Source organism: Vicia villosa, linkage group LG1 (assembly GCF_029867415.1).
Source record: "Vicia villosa cultivar HV-30 ecotype Madison, WI linkage group LG1, Vvil1.0, whole genome shotgun sequence".
NCBI classification, from domain to species: Eukaryota; Viridiplantae; Streptophyta; class Magnoliopsida; order Fabales; family Fabaceae; genus Vicia; species Vicia villosa.
This window is the reverse complement of record NC_081180.1, coordinates 216,756,778-216,780,488: the sequence shown is the minus strand read 5'-3', so window position 1 is coordinate 216,780,488 and position 23,711 is coordinate 216,756,778. Positions and strand designations below refer to the sequence as shown.

Below are 23,711 nucleotides of genomic sequence, written 5' to 3'. Positions count from 1 at the left end.
AAACAAAACACAGCGCATTACGCATTCTCCAAGCTTCGTATATGGTTTCCGCAATTGCACATTTTAAGATAGTAGCTTGAGCCCCTTTCCCTTTACAGTTGGAGATAAGCCATTTTGTCTCATCATCCCAACCACAAGGGTTGTGCTGCACTCTCTCCACTTTTTATTATAAATATATTTAAAATTTGAAATTTATTAAATAATTTATATATATTAAAAATCAGTTATTTAATAATTTTAAAAAGTAAAATTTGTTTATAATAAAAAAATGGAGAAAGTATTTTACTTTAAGTTTGCCAATTTAAAACTTATAGCCAATTTAAAAAAGAAAAACAAAAAATAGGGCTGAGCATGTTAAGAATGACATTCCAATATATTGTTACATAGATATGACGGATTTCACATAAGCATTCATATTAAAGAGAAATACTATATATTTATTTAAAACCTTAAGACATTTAGTATATAGGTCATTTTATTTATAAAGTGCACAATCTTTCCTTTTTTAAGCATCTAGGAATTCTAACTCACACTTGTATCACAATAATCTATCCCCAAGTAAGATTCTATTTACCTATATGCTCCTTCTTAAGCGAAAACTATTTCAATCACATACACTTGTACCACCGTTGACACCCTTACCACGTCATAGATACACTAATTGGACACGATACCTGACTACCACATTGTTAAGAAGGCTTTCAATGGAAAGAGTCAGTCTATTACTCGAACCATCAGCTCTGATGCCACTGATAGGTCATAAAGGAGCATCCACAATGGATCAAAGAGCAATCACACTACTAAGAGAGAAAAACCACATAGGATGATTTAAAGGTCATATAGATTTTGAAAATGTTAAAGTTTTTTTTGGCTGAACTGCTTCCCTTATATCAAAGTAACTTTAATGTGTGAGGTTTTCATATTTTACCAAGCACGTCGGTAGATGAAGCTCTTGATAATTTCTTAGGGAAAGAGAAATTGGCTCTTGATAACTTCATAGGTTTGATCGGGTGATCTAGGGGATGACTAGATGTTATAAGAGTTACACGCCTCCAAATGTTGTTGTTTTATCATGGCAGCTATTGCTGAAGAAGTTTATTACTAGGAAAAACCTTCTTAAGTGTCCAATTTTGCATGTTAGTGGTGTGGTGGGTTACGGTGTTTATTTGAGAGAGGACAAGTCGGTAGATCATTTGTTTGTTCTTTGTGATGTTTCGTCTTCCATATGGAATATTGTTTTTAGGTGGATGCGTAGGCCAGTTCCTTTTCATCAGTCGATTTTAAAGGTGTTCAGGGTATTTATATGTCTAGGTAGGGGTAAAATGGTAGCTTTAAGTTTTTTTATCTGGAATGCGTTGGTTTGGACTATCTAGAATTTTCATAATAATGTTAATTTCTATTAGAAAAATATCATCGGTTAATCACTAGGGGACTATGATAGTTTTCCTTTCTTGGAAGTTGGTTTATTATTAATTGTCATACATCTATTTATCTCTTGTGGATTAGGAGCATGATCCACCCGCGTGTTATGGCCTATTAAATTTAGAGGGTATAGAAACTGTAAAATGATCTCTTTCTACTAACTCGAATAAGAAAAACCTATTATGGTTTTAAGGGCCATCATATCGAATAATCAAATTATTAATGTTACCTCACTATTATCTCGATAATGTTAATCCTTTAGAGAAGTTGTCCTTAAAGAAGGTTCTAGTATGTTAGAACATTAATATGAACTTGCCCAAGAAGAACGTATCATCAAAGCAGACAACATATGGAGAAATGGCAGGTCGTCTTTCAAAAAGATGACACATGTTCTCATAAGTATAGAAAATCTATGGTTCTAGGGACCTGAAAATCTTAAGACCCCCTCAATGTAAGGCGAATTAGTTATCATCTCAAACACAAAATAGCTTTTCACTTACTGTCATACTCTAAATTCCATCTTAATTTTTTATATTACTTTCATCTGATTCATTTGCATCATTTGTATCAAAGACAAAATTTGACTTCTTGACCATTTCTGCATTATTACCTCATTGACAATTATCTAACTTATTTTCATTTGCATTTTTTTTAAATAATTGAATTTGCAATCAATTTGGCATTTTTTTTTTAATTTTTACATCTTTGTATTCACATTTTAATTAAATTTTGTATTTTTGTATCTTAATTAATTTTAAATCTTTGAATAAATTTGCATCATAATATATTTCATTTTTGTTGCATTTTCACTTTAGTGTTTGCATATAAGTTTAACTTGAATAACTTTTTATTATTATATGACAATAAAATAAAAAGTAAACACTAAGAAATGAATAAAATAGATTAATTTTTATTATTATCTCATACAATACAAATCCATTTACAAATAATCCAATATCAATTTACAGAAAATGAAAAAAGAGAGCATTATTTTTCTTCAAGTCACGGGTGTGTTTTCTTCTGGTCACGAGTTTGTTGCTTCAGGCACCTTCATCTATCCTCATCACATAGCATCAATGCATCATCAACTGGAAAGCAAAGAAATGCAAGAATAAAATCAACTATATAACATTATAACCATCACATAATAACATATACCGACAATACATTTAGCATCCAAGTCACGCTTTTCACATAGAAAACTCACACCACTGATTCAAAACAAACTTGAACAAAAAGAAGCACAACAAATCGTAACCACACTTTTCAACTCAATCAATAGCCACAAAACCATCCTCGATGCCTCCCAAGTATTAACATCATTCCCTCCCAATCTTCCCTCCAATTTCCTCTAACAAAATCAGAGTTCCCTCTAAATCCTACACTCATTTCACCTATATAAAGCCTTCTCACCCTCTCAATATTAGGTGATGGGGTCTGTTTAGAGAGTCCTAAATGAACTGCAAGTGCACAGCCTATCGAAATAATATAAAAGATTATCGAATCACAGAGATCAATCGTCAATCTATCAACTCTATTGATAAGGTGCTTATCTAAGGTAAATCAATATAGTTGAATGGGTGCAGTGCAAGGAAAATAAAGGTATAAAGTAAATAACAGATAAAAGCAACGAGATCAAATGTAAATCACGTTAATCAGACAATGTTCCAGTTATACATGTATAGGACTACTTTTGAGGCAATATTTTCTACTTATAAAAAGGAATGATTTAACGAGAACTTGTCGCTTTCGCGTACTAAGAACCGAGTTTACCCTTTAAGTCTACCCCTTCATTTGTCACATAATGAAAAGTCTACCCCTTCATTTATCACATAATGAAAAGTGTGCATTACGTTAAAGTAGTGAACCTATTTTTAAGAAATCAATTACTTATCTTAGTAGAAAAGTGATATTAACTTGGGAAATTTAACTTAAAGAGATTCTTGGCTTTTGGCCAAGAATTAGATTTTAAACCCACAAACGCGTTCGAAGATAGTTTCAAAATCGTTTTCTAAAAATATGTTAGAAATCCCTAGTTAACCAAACGAATGGCTTTTGCTCTTTTCTTTCGGTTAAGAACTAATCTAGTTTGATATGAAGTATGGACGGCTTTCAATCTTACTCATAAACATTAAACACAGTAAACCAATATTAAAAGTTAAAACATTCTCAGTAGTGTTTCTATTAATATAACATTGGAACACGATCATGATACGATCCTTACATTCTAACCCTTATAAATTTAGCCAGACATGGAAATAAATGCGAACCTATAAAACGTGTAGGCTATGGTAAGAGCAGGGTAATGTAAATAATGCGAGATTATAAAACGTGTAGGCTATGGTAAGAGCAGGGTAAAGTAAATAAAACCAATAAATAAAAACCTACTCCAACAGGAGTCTTGGTTCTGGTACAAGGAAATAAAATGCAGGAATGTAAAAACAGTTTGATGAACTTCAACCAAAGTGCCTCAAACTTCGACTACTAACTTAATCTACACCGCAACAGCTCTTCGATGTGAAGGGACTGTCACTTTACAGATACTGATGGTATATAGCTTAAGAAGTGACTAAGCTTGGATGAAAAACAAAATGAAACGAAGTTCCTATTTATAGAGGTTTTTGAAGTTGCATAAAGACGAGCATGCCCTTCAACTCCTTTTAAGCGAGAACTACTTTGCAAAGACCGCGCCCGCGGAGGGGGGATCAGCGGCCGCAGAGTAGACCAACATGGAGATCGTGGGAACGTGGCAATTATCCTTCTGGTGGAATCTGGTCATGTCACCGCGCTCCCTTCAACGGCCGCTGAGCTGGATGCCATGTGTGCAAACTGACTGAAAATCTTCGTTTCTTGGGCTTTTTCGCTCGTTTCTTCCAACAGAACTTCAAACAGACCTAAAACCTAAAAACAAAGCAAATAGAAGCATAATACAAGAAAACAATAATAAAAACTACTGAAAACATGTGATATTCGAGTCAAAGACATAGTGCGATTCGGTGTTATCAAACTCTCCCACACTTAAACCCTTGCTTGTCATCAAGCAAAATAAACTCTCAGAAGTGAATAAGAAATACAAATGTTTTCAAGTGATCGAGCAAAAGAGGTAAAGTTCAGGTCAAGGTGAGTTCGACAGGTACCAACTATTCGAACCAAAGAAATCGTGAAGGCACATGTAAGCATAAACCTCATTCCTATACAAACTAATCCCTTTTAACCTGCTACGCTAAAACTTCTCTCATTTTTCATTCAGGTGCAATCACATTAAGCCCGTCATCTGCACATACTCATGGTATAGAGCCCATTTAGTGACTCTGATCTCAGTAAATGGGGCTATGGTACAAGAATTGGTGTAACCCCTTTTATTCACCTAATTGTAGTTGTGGAGGATCGGATCATGATCCGCCCTACCGAGTTCAGCACCTGATACCTCTGAACCAATTACATCGGGTGTTGCCTTTTATTATAAATATTTTTTCGTCTATTTTTCTGAATGTTTACAACAATTTGAACTAAATGACCGTGTGAGGGTGAAAGCGATAAAAAGGAAAGCGATAAAAGGCTCCTTCCACACTTAAATCGGACATTGTCCCTAATGTTCCAAAATAAGGGCATGTAGGAGATACCTAAGTAGGCTAGTGGGGTCCACTAGCACCTTCGCCATCCTGGGTGGATCGCCCCGAACGACGGCTACGGCTACGAAGATGGTGCTCTCTGTCAAGTGAAAGATGTTGCACTCGCTGAGTAAGAGCGGAATTCGCCACTTGCAGTTTGTAACACCCCGATATCCGCTGCACGCATCAACCGTGTCGGCCAACCGAGCATGTTACCGGCTTAATCAATAATCCCCCCTAGGTCCGCTTATCGGCTGCCCAGGAAATATTGTTTTTGCCTCCCGCAGGAATCGAACCATGTACCTAGGGGTTAAGTACATATTCATAGCAATTCCTGCTACCAATTGACCATATGGTCAAGTGGTAGCAGGAATTGCTATGAATACGTACTTAACCCCTAGGTACGTGGTTCAATTCCTGCGGGAGGCAAAAACAATATTTCCTGGGCAGCCGATAAGCGGACCTAGGGGGGATTATTGATTAAGCTGGTGACATGCTTGGTAGGCCGGAAGCCCTGCGGGGTAAGCGGAAATCCAGGGTGTTACATTAAAAGGCGCCTTTTTAATGTAACACCCTGGATTTCCGCTTACCCCGCGGGGCTTCCGGCCTACCAAGCATGTCACCAGCTTAATCAATAATCCCCCCTAGGTCCGCTTATCGGCTGCCCAGGAAATATTGTTTTTGCCTCCCGCAGGAATCGAACCACGTACCTAGGGGTTAAGTACGTATTCATAGCAATTCCTGCTACCAATTGAGCTAGTAGCTCAAGTGGTAGCAGGAATTGCTATGAATACGTACTTAACCCCTAGGTACGTGGTTCGATTCCTGCGGGAGGCAAAAACAATATTTCCTGGGCAGCCGATAAGCGGACCTAGGGGGGATTATTGATTAAGCTGGTGACATGCTTGGTAGGCCGGAAGCCCCGCGGGGTAAGCGGAAATCCAGGGTGTTACACAGTTCGCTAGTCCTACCTATGAGGGTGCCTTCGTAGGCCTCCATCAAGCGGAAGTGAGCGACGAAGCTGGCCTGCTGACGATGCTGCTCAGTGTAGAAAGCATGTTGAGACTCCGCAATGGTACGCAACAAGGCTGCGTTCTGTGTCTGGGAGGTTTGCATGAACGCCATGTTTTCCGCCACCTATTGCTGAATAGTAGAGAGGAGAGCATCCAGCCTCTCCTCTCGAGCCATATGCTCTCTCCACAAGTCCTCAGTGACATCGAAGCTAGGGACAGTACCTGAAGGTGGGTTAGAAGAAGAACGTGCAGTGTATGATGGTGTGAAGTGTGGTGGTGACTGAGCATGTAGATCGTACTGGTCATTGTTGCACCCCAAAATTTTCCCACATATTTACTCCTAACTGGTTTTTACTCCACATTCATATGCATCTTTCCATCAGGGCAGCAACATAACATCATGCATCATTAATCAATAAATTTGCATTGGATCAAGGATCTTGAAGAGCTAAGGTTATTATATTACTTTGAAGCTCTCACTCTCGTTAAGAAACTCCTCAATCAAGGTGTTTTATTCATTATTACCTGTGATTCAAGTCATTCTATTGGGCTCTGTTCAAAAGACATGAATTTAGAAAGTATGTGCTTATTGACTATGAATAGAGATGTGTTTATATGCTTGCATTCACCGGTTGACCTTGGAAGTTGAGAGCGACGTAGGGATCTTCTCATCTTTGGGATTCATTTGGTTTATTAATTAAAGATTGGTGTACTCTGGACTTGGGCTTTCACAAGAAGTTGGACATACTTGAAGCATCATTCTAATGCTTAAAAGGTTTTGAGCAAAAACTTTGACTTTTGATCGAAGTCAACCATGAAAGGGTGATTTTTGATCTAAGTCCTTCTTGAAAAATATTTGTGGGCTTTCATCTTGTCATCATATGGTTATTATCCAAGTTTGTAAATTTGGAGTGGAAATTCAAGCTCAAATCAACAAAAAGAGCCAAACCGTGACTCGCTTGAAGAAATGCAAGCCCATCTCAATTCAAGGATTGTTCAGAATTTTCAAAATCAAATAGGATCATCCATAATTCATACAGTATGTTCATCCAATTCAACAAATTCTACTTCAAAGTCCAAGAAAACATGTCATTCAAAAGAGGAGCATTTCACTAGAATTCTAGGTTATAAACAAAGTGTACACATTCAGTTCCGTTACGAAATTCCAAATTCATTACAAATTTCAAGTCCAGTGCGAAATTCAACTATACAAAAAGAACTCTACAAAAAGAAAACAACAACTGACTCCATAAAACCCATCTGTCTTTTTCTCCAATTTTCCTAATTAACTCCACTTCAGTTTCACCACAATGTTAAATAGCTTTATGATCAAGTAATCCACATCTTTAGAACCATTCTCCATAGTTCCATTTGACATAAACCTGCACATTTAAAACCAAATTCATTCTGCATATTCATTTCAAAATATAAACTCATACATACACATTCATAACAACCAATACAAGTCAGCTTTCAGATAACTGACAGAGATCCAATACCATGAACCGTTTCAGCAATAACCACTTTCATCAGCAGAACTTCTGCTCATACCAATCCACAATCCATATTGAAATGGTCCTGTACATACAATTCAAAACCAGTTCAGACTTAAAGCCAACAGGAAACAAGCTGAGCAAAAAGTATATTCAAAACAATAAGAAAATCACTACATCACACTTCCACTTCTTTGATAAAACAGTTACCCATAACAGATACAACAGTTTTAACTCCAATCCAAATTCAGTTCAGCCCCATTTCACACTAATCGGTTCAGCCCTTTAACCAATTCTCCTAACAAACCACATGACTATTTCTAAACCCCAACCAATCAGAATTTTAACTATCAGCCCCTAACCCCTTCTAACAGTTAACCAACTAACAGGTCTCTAACCTAACCATACTTCTAACAACCTAGTATATTCATAACTTCCCTAACCAATTTTTGTAACAAACCGAAAACAGAAAACAGTTACAATCTCTAACCACCTAACAGCTTCTAACCACCTACAACTAACATAACTAACAGAACCAAACTCAATCCAGAACTAACCTAACATTCAGTTACACATCTAACAGAATCTATAACAGAAAAAACAGAATTGAAAACAAAAGAGGAAGGGATGAGAAATAGAAGATAACTGAAAACTAACAGAAAATCAGAAGAAAACTCACCTCTATAAATCACACCCTTCACATTCTTCCTCTCCACATTCTTCATTCATCTTCAACTTCATTCACTTCATTCATCATCTTCAATCCTCTCTGGATTCTCTCTTCATTCTTCTCTCTTCAATCTTCTCCACTCCATCACCATCCTCCGCCCTCTCACAATCCATCTTCTTCAACTTCAATCCCCTTCATCTTCTTCCATCACTTCTTCAATCCATCACCTTCACCACCTTCAATGACAGAAGAAAAGAATTAGAAAGTTAACAGAAATCGGAGAGAAGAGAAAGTTCATAACAGAAACTCAGAAAAACGCACCTGGGAACTGAATCTTCTTCTCCTTTTCTTCACTTATTCAATCTTGCTTTGATTAACCTTCATCTTCTCTCTTCCTTCATAACCTCCAATCATCAATATTGAATTTTCCACTTCGTCTTCAAACTGTGAGAACTCGTCATCATCTTCTTCAACCTGCAAACAACAACAGTATCACGTCAAGATTCAATACACATCAACAACTGCATCGCATGGAGTTCAATCATTACCAGAAGGGAGAATTGGAGACCAATCACGAATTCAGAGAAGGATGAAACCGAAAATAGAGAGGTCTGAGATGGAGAAATTGATGAGTAAGAACGAGCCTAGAGACCGATTGAGAGTGAGAGGCGCATAAGTGAAATCGATAGAAGAACGTCAGCTCGGAGACGGCGATTTCCTCCGACACCGGTGACATTCCGTCGCTGAGTTCGTGAGAGAGATTTGAGAGGAAGGTTGAATCAAAGCCTGAGAGTGAGAGCTACACGGAGAGAGTGAGTCCGAGAGGACTGAGAGACGAGACGAGTGAGGAGGTTGTTTTGTTGTTTGTTGCCACGGCGGAGATGAAAGAGGGAGATGATCGGAGTTAAGAGGTTACCGCGCCGTTTTCGTTGGAACGAGAGGGAAGAAATTTCCAGGTTCACATAACCCTAATTCCTCTTTCTACTTTTTCTTTTTTTAATTTATTTAATTAATTATGTTAATTGAAAAACATTAAAAATCTGAATAAAAAATGAGATGTGGATCAAACGGAAACAATCTCTTGGGCCCGAATTACTCATTACACTCCACCTGAGGCCCAGTGCTGCGCCATTTTTGGCACTTCATAGAATCTGTACAAAAACAACTTTGGGCCATAACCGTGTGGGCCTGCGCCCTTATTACTCCCTGCATCATTGCTTATAGTTTTCACCCCCCTGTGTGCTTGATTTTAGGCATTAGATTTAGTCAATAACTAGTTTGTTTTCTAGCATATTTAGTTAATAAAAGTATGGTAAAAAACCCACACTTCGTTAGACTTTAGGTAATAATCTCCATTAAAATTTGTAGATTTAGGTTCATTTTCACAATATAATCACCATTAAATTTGTTAGATTTTTTTAGGTAATTGTTGACATAAAAACCTTCATTAAAAACTCATAAAAATAATAGTATTTTAGGTTAATTTTGCACTAATGTTTGAATTGCTTCTTTTATTTCTTTGCGCCATTTCCATGTTATTTCCGTATAATTGTTGTGTGATGTTGTTACTTGTTTTTTGCCATAATTTTGGCCCATTTTGTTAGTATCATTTTAATGCTCCTTTTAGAATTTAGTCACCATGTTAACATTAGACTTAGACTAGAATAACAATCATTAGGCTAGAAAATAGGTTAGTCTCCCCTCTTTCATTCTTTTTTTCTTTTCAACTTTAAAACACTAATAAATAAAGATGCGAATCACATTAAGAAAGTGATAGAGAAATGAGTGGGATTCATTCCCTAATCTGTTTCTCAATCACTTAGTGACATAGAAATGAGTGGGATTCATTCCCTAATCTGTTTCTCGGTCACTATTTAATGGGAGAGAAATGAGTGGGATTCATTCCCTAATCTGTTTCTCAAACATTAATTAATGGGATAGAAATGAGTGGGATTCATTCCCTAATCTGTTTCTTGAACATTATATAATGGGATAGAAGTGAGTGGGATTCATTCCCTAATCTGCTTCTCGATCATTATACATTTTTATATGATTCTAATCGCAAAGTAAACTCCCTTAAAAAATACCCAACCAAAAACATTTAAAACACTTAATAAAGGCTCAAATTAAAACAAAGTGACGAAGTGGTGCGAAACCTTGTATTGGGTTTTGTTCATCATGTAGTTACATAAAAAACACAAACCCAAGTTCATTCTTTTGCCTTGTTAGGCGCTTAAGAACAAGTTAAGTCCTTTCCAAAACTAGGCGTATAAGTCTCCAAAGGTCGAGCATCGTGGATTGTGACCTTAACCGCTGTTCAACTAAAAAACACAAAACAAATGGAAACTATGGAGCCGAACTACGGTAGCTCTGATTCCTTGTAAGGGATACGTAGGCATTGGGTCGCGGGGCCTAAGCGAGCACATTTGTAAATAATTCCTTCTTTTCCCCATATTTCTTTTTGCATTCATTCGCATTTAGGTTTTAGACATAGATACACCCTTTAGATAGAAACAAACATAGGTGGATACCATCGAGTACGATGGGCGTGAGGGGTGCTAACACCTTCCCCTTGCGTAACCGACTCCCGTGCCCTATTCTCTGGTCGAAAGACCTTGTTCTTGTTCGAGTTAGGTTACCTGGTATTCCCTTCCCTTATGGGATAAATATATTAGTGGCGACTCTGATTCCATTTTTCGCGGTAGCGACAGTCATCAGTGTTGTTACCCTCGTCTGTAGAAAGATTTGGGGGTAACGGACTAGTGAAAGCGGGAGCGCTTAAATCATAGGTCCAATTACGCTCAAATCGTATATATGTGCATCGAGTGCAGGGGAGAACAATACTTGGTACAGGAGTACCACTCACCATAAGAATAAAATCGCCTTGCCTCCTCGTCTTGCAAAGGCACATATCTTTTAGAAACTTAAGATTTGCAATACGAGGGGGAAGTGGCTCCAAAGTAGCAAGCTCCGTGTCCAAACCAAGGGCACGAGCAATAGTAGTAACCAGGCCACCAAAAGAAATCAGTCCCCCCTTTTTCAAAATAAATTGCATGTGAGCGATCATAAAAGGGACCGGGTTAATTTTGGTGTTAGTTAGGCATGCTTGCATGATTATCAGCTCTTTAGCATTCACTTTGTTCGGGTTCTCCCGAGCAAAAAAAGTGGATGCTAAAATATAGCGGAAGACACGAATGGCGGGGTTATGGATACTTGAAGCTAGTAGGCCATCAAAAGAATTAACATTTTGGTTTGTAAGCTTGGCCCAAAATGCATAGCCTTCAAGTGTCCATTCTGTTTCCAAAGGTGCTTCACAAATAGAACCGTCCCCAAAAGGCATCCCTAACAACTCGGCTAAACCGTCGGTGGAGTATTGATATTCAACATTAAACATTCTAAATTGAACTCCACCTACGGTACTAGCGGTGTTAGGCGTGACATTATATATTAAAGATCTCAAGAACTCATGTGTCAGCCTAGTGTAGGTCGGTGCTTTGACAGAAAAATTATCATGCATGCCTAGTCTATCCAATAGTTCAAAGACACTATGGTACAATCCTAGAGTATAAAGACAATCTTCATCGATATACCTGGTAGATTGGATTGGTAAAGTTTGTAGCTTCTCAAGCAGCTTTTGTTGCCTCTCTCCCGGCTTGCCATTCCGCAAAACATACTCATTGAATTCCATTTTTGAGCTTTGATGAATGAGAGGAAGAAAAATAAATTTGTTTGTTGGAGGTGAAAGGTGATTGTTGGTAGTGAAAGAAAAAAATGGAGAATGGAGGTATTTATAGAAATGGTAAGACGTAGTGTGAAAATGGATTTAAAGTGGGTTTTTAATGTAAGGGAGAAGTTATGGAAGATAATGGGTGTTTAAGGTGGTTAATGATGGAAGAAAATGGTGTTGAAAGTGGAGAAAAATGGGAAAAGGGGCTGTTTTCGCAACTAGACGTTATTGTACCGTTGGAGCTCCGCGGACGCGGAGGGTGCTCCGTGGGCGCAGTCTTTGATAAGTTCAACTGGGCCGATTTTTTTTCTTCTTGAGATGGGCCTTGATACTTATCGCACCATTTGGCCAATTAGGGTGTGTACCTAGCATTTTTGGTGTAGAATCTTGTTTTTGGTGTGTATATATATATATATATATATATATATATATATATATATATATATATATATATATATATATATTTATTTTTTTCTGTTTTCGGTTAAACGTAAATATATATACAAAAAAGAAAAAGAAAACATTAGAAAAAAGGTCAGAAAATAGACAAAGGAAAAACATAATGAACATAATATATATATATATATATATATATATATATATATATATATATATATATATATATATATCAAAAGCGTAACAGCAGTAACAGCGAAGGAGGTCTCTCGATCGATCAGATATCAAATCACCAACCGGATGGAGGCTGGGCAGGATGCTCAGGGCCTCGTAACACGGCTAGCTGTCGTCTGAGCTCAGCAACCTCGTGTGTCAATTCATCGATCTCACCATCATATGTGGCACCATCTAACTCAACCTGTAAAGTGAGGTCAGTCACCTCCTGACGGAGTGTATCCATCTCCGCTCGCATAGCTGCCATCTGTGCTTGCATATCCGGTTCCTGTATGGAAAAATTATTAGTATAAACGGTAGTGTGCTCAGCCTCAGGTCCAGAAGTGTACTCAGGTACTGGATCCTCTGTAATCGGGTCCTCTGACTCTGGTGAATACTCTGGTACTTACAAATCAGCTATGCCCACAAAAGTCTCACCCCAACCCTCCAAAGAATAATTCTTGTTTTCCCGGTAAGAGACGCAGGTCGTATGTTGATCAGGTAAGGTGAAATAGTAGACAGCCTGATCGTCAATAAGGAGTCTGTACTGATATGGATGGAAAGAAGCTCGGCGCATAAGCCCACGGTCTAAGCAGAAATCATGTCAATACATGTACTACCACAATATGGGGTCAAAAGGAGTAACTGATTATCCAAACCCAAAGTAGATACAATCAGTGTCATATTCCCACCAGCGTGCAAATATCCCTTAGTGGACATTGCAGCCATATCGAGACTTTCTATCAAGAAATCCCCACTCGTGATGGGACGTGATTGACTAGTGCAATACAAAAATAAGATCTCTGCAGTCACGAGATGATCACAATAACTCCTCCCGAAGAAGGTGTGGCACAAAATCATCTCAAAATATCTGAAGGCGGGATTATGGATCCTCTTAGACGGGTCAAGACTACCTCTGTCGGTAATAGCTCTCCAGAACCTGTCTATGTCACTACTCATGAAATATCCTAGTGGAAGCTCATGGATGACAGTGAGTGTAGTCTGGAACCCTAGCAGATCTCCAGACTACTTCAAAGTGAGGGTGTACTCCGTGCCGAACATGCGAAAACTGATGCGTCCACGGTCCTCCCTAGTGCCTACGTAGGGCTCATAATCTAGTGAGCTAAGGAACTCCAAGGTGAGGTTCCTATAGGTCACATGGATGTCCTCAGCATACTCATCCCAGCCGATCTGATGGCAAAGGTAGCGGACACTCGCCTCAATACCTAGTGCCTCCATGCAAGCCTGATCTGGATATCTGGTTGGAAGCATGGGTCAAGCAGACAACACAGCAAAACAGGCTCTCTGGGTATTATCTCTGAAGGTCACAGTCAATCCATTGATGAAATCCATCCTGAAAAAGGTGAAACAAAGTATCTGGTCCTGAAAAACACAAATACAAATATTAGTTCAGAATATATTATATAAATTAAAAACAGAACATAAAAATAAAATAAAAAGGGAAAAGAAAATCATGGGTTGCCTCCCATGCAGCGCTTGTTTAACGTCGTTAGCTTGACGATAAGATCTCACTTTTCTATGTTGGTATTGGGGGGTCTATCAAAGTTTGACTAGATTAGTCAATCAACAAGTCACCTCCTTTGTACAACTTCAATCTTTGTCCATTTACCATGAAAGGAGCGCACGAGTCGTTCTTGATCTCTATTGCTCCAGACCTTAAAACTTTTGATACTTCGAATGGACATGTCCATCTTAAACGTAGCTTACCAAGAAAAAGACGTAATCTGGAATTGAATAGAAGAACAGGGTCGCCTATGTTGAATTCTTTCTTAACGATTTTCTTATCATGCCACATCTTTGTTCTTTCTTTATATATGATAGCATTCTCATATGCATTCAGGCGAAGTTCCTCTAACTTATGTATGTCTAAAATATGTTTTTCTCCAGCTTTTAGGTAGTCTAGGTTTTTAAGATTTTATAGCCCAACAGGCTTTGTGTTCTAATTCAAAAGGTAACTGACAAGACTTTCCATAGACCAGTTGGTAAGGTGTAGTTCCAATAGGGGTTTTATAGGCTATTCTATAAGCCCATAGTGCATCTTTTAGCTTTTCAGACCAGTCCTTTATGGATATTGAAACGGTTTTTTCTAGGACCTTCTTAATTTCCCTATTTGATACCTCTACTAGGCCACTGGTTTGTGGGTAATATGGTGTTGCTACTCTATGTTTGACTCCGTACTTACTTAAAAGTTTGTCAAATATCTTGGATATAAAATGAGATCCTCCATCACTTATGACTAGACGGGGTGTTCCAAACCTAGGAAATATGATGTTCTTGAACAACTTGACTACTACTCTAGTGTCATTTGTTGGTGACGCTATCTCTTCTATCCACTTGGATACGTAGTCGACCGCTACCAGAATGTACTTATTCCCCATCGAAGATGGAAAAGGTCCCATAAAATCTATACCCCATACATCAAAGAGTTAAACTTCTTGAATATTCCTTAAAGGCATTTCGTCACGCCTCGAAATGTTCCCAGTGCCGGTCACACTTGACAATGAAAGTATGGACATTGTGCCATAGAGTTGGCCAGTAAATACCTGCTTGAAAGATCTTGGCGCATGTCTTGGATGTACTCGCATGTCCACCATAAGGCGCAGCGTGACAATGTTTGATGACACTTTCCACCTCCTCTTCAGGGACACAACGTCTAAAGATATTGTCTATCCCTCTTTTGAACAGGAGTGGTTCATCCCAATAAAAACTTTTAATATCGCTGAAGAACTTCTTCTTTTGTTGGAAACTTAAATCAGGGGGTATGATATCAGCAGCTAGATAGTTTACGATGTCAGCGTACCAAGGTACGCTTCTCATAATCGAGATTTTCTCGGGGTTTTCTTCTTTATAGGTTTCGGAGACATCTTCTCTCATAGTGTTTATCCTAGCTATAAGTCCTTCATAGGTGAAGTAATCGTCTATAGGTATTGAATTAGGTTTTAGATGTTCTAGCCTAGAAAGGTGGTCAACTACAAGATTCTCAGTTCCTTTCTTATCTTTGATATCTAAGTCGAATTCTTAGAGCAAGAGAATCCATATGAGCAATCTTGGCTTAACATCCTTTTTGTTTAACAGATATCGGATTGCTGCGTGATCAGTGTAGACTACAATCTTAGTTCCTACCAACTAAGATCGAAACTTATTGATTGCGAATACTACGGCAAGCAATTCCTTCTCAGTGGTTGTGTAGTTAAGTTGGGCGGTATCTAGGGTTCTACTTGCGTAAAAAATTACATGCAATTTCTTATCTTTTATATTCCCTAAAACTGCCCCAACTGCATAGTCACTAGCATCGCACATGATTTCGAAAGGTTGCGTCCAATCAGAGGGTTGTATGATAGGAGCTGAAATCAGTGCTTGTTTTAAAATGTCGAAGGCTTTAATGCATTTTTCGTTAAAATCGAACTCAATATCTTTCATTAGAAGGTTAGTTAAGGGTTTTGTTATTTTGGAGAATTCTTTGATAAAGTGTTAGTAGAATCCAACATGTCCTAGGAAACTTCTTATTCCCTAATAGCATAAACATCGGTGGTAGCATTGTGTTGTAAAGCCACCATGTGTCAGAAAATATTATTGCATAGTCACTAGCATCACACATGATTTCGAAAGGTTGCGTCTAATCAGGGGGTTGTATGATAGGAGCTGAAATCAGTGCTTGTTTTAAAATGTCGAAGGCTTCAATGCATTTTTCGTTACAATCGAACTTAATATCTTTCATTAGAAGGTTAGTTAAGGGTTTTGTTATTTTGGAGAAGTCTTTGATAAAGTGTCAGTAGAATCCAGCATGTCCTAGGAAACTTCTTATTCCCTAATAGCATAAACATCGGTGGTAGCATTGTGTTGTAAAGCCACCATGTGTCAGAAAATATTATTGCATAGTCACTAGCATCACACATGATTTCGAAAGGTTGCGTCTAATTAGGGGGTTGTATGATAGGAGCTGAAATCAGTGCTTGTTTTAAAATGTCAAAGGCTTCAATGCATTTTTCATTAAAATCGAACTCAATATCTTTCATTAGAAGGTTAGTTAAGGGTTTTGTTATTTTGGAGAAGTCTTTGATAAAGTGTCAGTAGAATCCAGCATGTCCTAGGAAACTTCTTATTCCCTAATAGCATAAACATCGGTGGTAGCATTGTGTTGTAAAGCCACCATGTGTCAGAAAATATTATTATTTAAAGTAAATTGGACCAATTTTTTAAACCACCAATGCCAAAGAAAACCACCGTAGCTTAGAATAATTGTGAGACAAGTGGGACCCAATTTAGAGTTTTAAGTGAGTGGTATGGATGTTTGGGAAATTTTGTGAAGTGGTAAAAGTGTAAAAAAAATATAATAAATTAAGTAGGGTCCATTTATACCACTAACTTGGATAGCATGGATGTGGATGCTCTAATGGTTTTAGGTGGGCTAAGGTTTTCTATAACTTCTATCTTGGCTTTGTCGACTTCTATGCCTCTCTCGGAGACAATGTGTCCTAAAACTATTCCTTCATTGACCATAAAATGACACTTCTCCCAGTTTAGCACAAGATTTACTTCCACACACCTTTCTAAGATTTTCTCAAGGTTAGAGAGACAATTTTTAAAATTAAATCCGCATACCGAGAAATCGTCCATAAATACTTCCATAATACCGTCGAGATAATCTACGAAAATTGACATCATGCAACGCTGGAAAGTGGCAGGTGCATTACAGAGTCCAAAGGGCATTCGCCTATAGGAAAACGTTCCATAAGGACAGGTAAATGTTGTCTTTTCTTGGTCCTCTGGATGAATTGGGATTTGGAAAAAATCCCAAATATCCAACTAGATAACAGAAGTGCGAATGCCTAGCTAGGCGTTCGAGCATCTGATATATGAATGGAAGAGGGAAATGATCCTTCGTAGTCGCCTTATTCATCTTTCTGTAATCGATACACATACGCTATCCTCCTTCTGTTCGTTTTGCTACTCGCTCACCCTTCTAATTTTATACAACCGTGATGCCTCTTTTCTTAGGCACCACATGTACAGTGCTTACCCATTCACTATCCGAGATCTGATATATTATACCAGCTTCAAGTAACTTAAGAACTTCTTTCTTAACTACATCACTCATTATAGGGTTTATTCTTCTCCGATGTTCTCTTGAGGGTTTCAAATTTTCTTCTAACATAATCCGATGCATGCATACGGACGGGCTTATTCCTTTCAAGTCGGAGATTTTATAGCCTAATGCTGAGGGATATTTTCGCAAGATATCTAAGAGATGATTTGTTTCTTTTTGGTTTAGAGTGGCATTAACTATAACAGGGTGGTTCATCTCTTCATCCAAAAAATCATATCTTAGATTCTTTGATAGTTCCTTAAGTTCTAAAGATGGCTTTTTAGGACACGGCATAGGGTTTGGTGTAAGAGCTAAACATTCAAAGAGGTTTTCATCAATGTAGGGTTCCATCAATGATTTCGATTGAGGGTAGTTTAATTAAATATTTATCTTGCTCAAGTTCATTTATGCATTCATCAATGATGTCGATTGCATAGCATGCATCTCCTATCACTGTTGCCATGAGAAACTTTGAGAGGATGAATTCTATCTTCTCATCTCCTATTTCGAAGGTTAGTTTTCCTTTCTTAACGTCTACTATGGCTCCGGCTGTTGACAAGAACGGTCTTCCTAAGAGAATCAGAATTTCTTCATCTTCCTTAATATCCATTACTACGAAATCGGTTGGAATATATAACTGACCTATTTTAACCGGCATATCTTATAATATGCCTATAGGGTATTTTATGGATCTATTAGCTAATTGTAAAGACATTTTGGACGATTGAAGTTCTCCTAAGTTTAAACTCTTACAAACCGCCAAAGGCATTAATCTCACGCTTGCTCCTAGGTCTAAGAAAGCTTTATCGATCATATGATTTCCTCGGATGCAGGGAATGGAAAAACTTCCAGGGTCTTTGTCTTTCTTGGCAAGTTTTTTCTCGGAGATGGAATGGCATTCTAATGGTTTAGGATCGCCAAGTCTGCGTTTGTTAGACAAGATGTCTTTTAGGAATTTAGCATATGATGGTATTTGGGTGATTGCTTCTGTAAAAGGAATTTCTACGTGAAGTTTTTCTATCACCTTGATAAATTTTTGGTATTTACTTTCCATCTTGGTTTTCTTAAGTCTCTGCGGATATGGAATAGGTAGTTTATATGGTGGTGGAGGTGTGTAACTTTTGTCTTTTGTGTTTACTCCTTGGTTTGGTTGTTTAGTATATTCCTCTGGCTTCTCTACTTGGTCCGTAGGTATGACATTTTCCTCAGGTTTTTCGGGTGCACTCATTGTTGGGTTTCTAGGTCCATCATAAGCGGTTCCGCTTCTTAAGTAATGGCATTTGCTTGCCCTTTAGGATTAGATTATGTTTGTCCAAGGAATTGTCCTCCAGGTGTAGTTTGTGCGGCTGGTGTCTGGGATATTTGCAAGATTTGAGTCTCAAGCATCTTATTATGGGTTATAACTTGGTCAAACTTGGTTCCTAGTTTTGTTATTAGGTCATTCGTATGAATGTTTTGGTTGTGGAACTCTTTATTTTGTTGGGTTTAGGATAAAATTAAGTTTTCTACCGTCTCCCTAAAACTGGGTTTCGATGGTACAACTTGCATAGGTTGGTTTGGTCTTTGAGTTGGGTAACCTTGCGGTCTAGAGGGTCCAGGATCTTGGATTGGGTTATTATTTTTATAGGAAAAATTAGGGTGGTTCCTCCATCCAGGATTGTAAGTGTTTGAAAATGGGTTTCCTTTGGTATAATTAACTTATTATGAGCTAGACTCATTCAATAGGTTACAATCAGAGGTTTGATGTCCTTGGATTCCACAGAGTTTGCATTCCGATTGGATAGCGGCTACTGTGGCAGGGTTTTGAGACATATTTCTCTGAGTAAGTACCTATTAGTTCTGGTCCATTTAAATGTTGTCCTCATTTGAATTTTTCTCATACAAACCACATTAAGGTGCGACTTTTGAACCACATTATTGTTTTTTAATTTATTTAAGGGGGTTTAAAACCTGCGCAATCTGTCTATTTTTCTTAGTCTTAAATTTAAATGACATGGCATAATATGTGGCGTGTCATGTAAGCCTCCGTTAGTGAAATCTAACAAGAGTGACTAAAAATAGGGACGGAAAATATTGCGAGGACTATTGTTTGAAGAAAATTTTTGTAAGGACTAAAATTGAAGGTTGTCATATTTATAGGGACCAGACATATTTAACCCTAAATTTTATAAAGTTCATATATCTAATTTTCATTGGTGTTATATAAATTATTCATAATTCTCAAGTAACCATATGAAAACCTAATAATGAGAGTTTTTAAAATAAGAGAATTACAATTTAATTATTAGATTTGATAAATAATCTTATTGAATGTATGATGTAGGAATGTTTTTAAAATAAGAGATAATAGAATTAAATACTAATCATTAGATTTGATAAATGGTCTTGATTAATATATATTCTCTATGCTTGCATTCGACTTCATCTAATTTTTTTATCAACGGTAATGGTTCAAGTTTAATCCTGTTATCTAAAAAATTATATATATATATATATATATATATATATATATATATATATATATATATATATAAAAGAAGAAATTATATATTTATCATATTTTTATTAGAAAATAATACAAATCACATATAAGAGACTTAATTGAGAGTTTTCCTTATTTGAGAGGGTGCAAATGCATAACAACAAAATGAAGGAATTCCTGAAGCTAAAGCTAGAACATAGGAGGATGTAATTGAGAGTTTTCCTTATTTGAGAGGGTGCAAATGCATAACAACAAAATGAAGGAATTCCTGAAGCTAAAGCTAGAACATAGGAGGATGTTATCATTGCACGAACTATTTTTGTACTGTCAAAGACAAAAGACAAAAGACAAAAGCATTCATAAAAATAGAGAGTCATAGAGATAGATATACTACTTTTAAAATATAAGAAACAATAAAGTCAAGGATGAGTTTTTATTACCATTTTAAAATATAAAAAACATGATCTGCTAAGTTATTTTCTTGTCTCCTATAACTATTATCCTTCTATTCTTGCAAAAAATACTCTTTATGTGTCAGAAAAGTGTGTACTATTTATCCTATCTTAAATAAATAAAAGAGAAAAAAGTGTCCTATGTGAATATTACAACATTTTAAACATAAAAATATATTTTTATTTTATTTTGAAATCTTAAAGGAAATTACTATTTTGTAAAAATAATTATAAGCTACAGTATTAAAGATTAGTGGCAAAGATTAATACTTAATAATAGTTTGTTTATCTATAATTATTATAAGAAAAAGTCATAAATTAAAACATTAGTCCCTAAAACAATTATATTTTTATTAATTTATTTGTTTAAAAATGTAAATGAGTGACAGATATTTCAAAATGGTATTTAAAATAATAATTTTTTTGTGATATTAATATTTTTGACAAGTTTAAAATAACAGTTAATTGGGAAGGTTAGATATTTTCTATCCTTTTATTTTATATTTTTAGTATTGAATGTTAGATGACTATAATTTTGTTTTCCTTTCTACTTTTAATGCATTTTTAATTTGTTTCTTTATATTTATTTGATTCTATATTCATATTAATGTAGACGTGATTTTTCGTGAAACAAGTTCAACCTAAACTTTTTGTTATTACCTTTTATTTAAGACAGTGTAAATATGCATTTTAATAAATTAAAAAACATTTAGTCTAAATAATTTTGTTCACCTAAACTTTATAGCATTAAACTTTTTTAGACTTATTAAAATGTTACATCCTATGTCATAAAAATTTGCTATATTCATATTAATGACCATTAATCTTAGTAGACCTTATGTAACTAAATTATTTGCGGATAAAAACAGATGAGAGAGAAATCGTGCTGGGGCATAGTCCTTGGTTTAGTACCCTTTTTCATTATGGTTCAAGCTAGTAATCGCGACGGAGGAGGGTGGTCTAAGATCATCAAGAACAAAGGCAGAGAGTACAATAAAGCGAGATGGGATATTTGGAGAAATGTTCTCGAAGGAGAAGCTGGGGTTTACAACTTTCTTCATAACCGACTTTGAAGACAAATGGAGAGCAGAAGATTTGTTCTTTGAATTCAAGGAGTTTGGTACGGTGGAGGAAATTGTCATTCCTCCTAAGAAGGACTGGAGGGGATCGAGGTTTGGTTTTGTGAGGTTTCTTAACGTGGTAGATTCCAGAATGTTGGAGGTTAAGCTGGATAACGTGTGGCTGGAAGGGAGAAAGTTGAAGGCTAACATCTCAAAAATCAAAAGAAAGGAGTTTGTTGCGAATAGACCGAAAGGTTTTGTTCAGTCCAAAGGCCAACAACAAAAGAGGAGTTTTTTACCGAAACATGAAGCAGTCAACAAGTTTCAAAGCTCTGGCCCGTCAAAAAGTTTTGCGGAGGTATTGAAGGGTTTCGCATATTGTGTTCCTTTGGAGAAGAAGGAAACCAACAAAACCTTCTTCTATTCTACCATCAAAAAGGAGAAGTTGATTTATAGTAACATGAAAGTGGGGATTGTTCTCACTCCTGGCCTTGCATATGGTGTGAATCAGAGCTTAATAGAGGAGGGCATTTTCTCGGTTAGGGAAATACCGTTAGGTCCTAATATCTGCTTGCTAGAGGATTCGATGGAGGGGGAACTAGAAGCTTTGCTGAAGGATGGAAGGGAATGGAAAGGCCAATGGTTCAAAGAGGTCAGAAACTGGCAGGCTACAGACGTGGAATGTGCCAGGGCCGCGTGAATTTCGTGTTACGGCATCCCTTGTCATGTGAGAAACGAAAAAGTCTTGGTATCTTTGCTATCGGACTTAGGAAGTGTTGCGAGTTTCGATTGCATTAACGAAAAACCAGTCAAAATGGATGTTTTGAAAGTAATGGTTTTCACTCCCTTTGCAGAGATGATCAGGAATAATGTCTCTGTTTGCATAGACGGTTATTGGGTCAATATTATGCAAATAGAGGAATCCCAAGTGCATATAGAGGATTCAGAAAACTCAGGAGATGGCTTTTCGGATTCATCAGATATTTCCGGTAGCGTTTCTTCATCAGAGATGGGGCTAGGGGGAGAGGAAGGGTTGGAGGAGACGGGGGTGGATCGAGGAACGGCAGCAGACGTCTTTTCAGAAAAGGTTAAATCTGTTTCGCAAAAGCAGGTTAAAGACTTACCTGAGAAGTTGTCAAAAGGAAGGACAATTGTCAAGTGTTCAGAGGATATCAACTTTGGTGCAGATATTAAGGTTTTTTCTCCGCTTTGTTCCGTGAGTCCTGCGAGCTCTAGCTTCAAAGAAGGTATTTTTCCCTTTTTCTTTGAGTAGGGTAGAGTGCAGCCTAGAAAAAGAAGGTTTTCAGAATAGTGAGGAAGAGGTGGCGTTTTTGAAAAAAGAGGGGCCCGCTGGTTTATTTGTAATTGTACCGTCTGAGGTGGAATCCTCACCAATCCTTTCCAATGAGCCTTCAAACAACAAAGTTTGTTTATTTATCAAAAACCCAAAAGATGTTGAGATTTGTGGCCCAGCGAAACAAGGTACTTCTGGACTTGTTTTTGACCAAAGAGTGGAACCGAAAAATGACGTGGATACCCCTATCCTGGTAACAACTGAAGACGATATTAGGAAAGACCAATTGGTCTCTACTTCAGTTCAAGATAAATACACGGTGGCAAGGGAGTCGGAGAAGATCAGAAAGTTGAAAAATTCCAGAAAGGTGCGCAAGAAAATGAGAGAAGTTCTTCATCTTGGGTCGGTGGTGGAGGATTACGTTTGTCCTGCTGTCGCTACCGCGAAAAATGATCAGAGTCGCCACTAATATATTTATCCCATAAGGGAAAGGAATACTAGGAAACCTAACTCAGAATAAGAACAAGGTCATGCGACCAGAGAACAGGGTACGGGATTTGGTTACGCATGGGGAAGGTGCTAGCACCCCTCACGCCCATCGTACTCAATGGTATCCACCTATATTTGTTTCTATCTAAAGGGTGTATCTATGTCTGTGCCTACAAGAGAATGAATGCAAAAGAAATACGGGGAAAAGAAGGATTATTTACAATTGTGCTCGCTTAGGCCCCGCGACCCAATGCCTACGTATCCTTTTCAGGAATCAGAGC

The 23,711-nt window shown here is 37.3% G+C and overlaps 1 protein-coding gene across 1 annotated transcript; it reads right to left on the bottom strand.

Moving 5' to 3' along the window:
• Window positions 1-18,313: 18,313 nt before the first annotated feature.
• On the bottom strand, window positions 18,314-18,880 carry LOC131594907 (uncharacterized). The gene has a single exon (XM_058867108.1). It carries the CDS (start codon window positions 18,878-18,880, stop codon window positions 18,314-18,316), a length of 567 nt encoding a protein of 188 aa, XP_058723091.1.
• Between the last annotated feature and the right edge of the window lie 4,831 nt (window positions 18,881-23,711).

What these genes read in the sequence shown, in the direction of transcription:
- LOC131594907 (XM_058867108.1), bottom strand. Translation starts at nt 18,880, where the DNA reads ATGAGTGCACCCGAAAAACCTGAGGAAAATGTCATACCTACGGACCAA.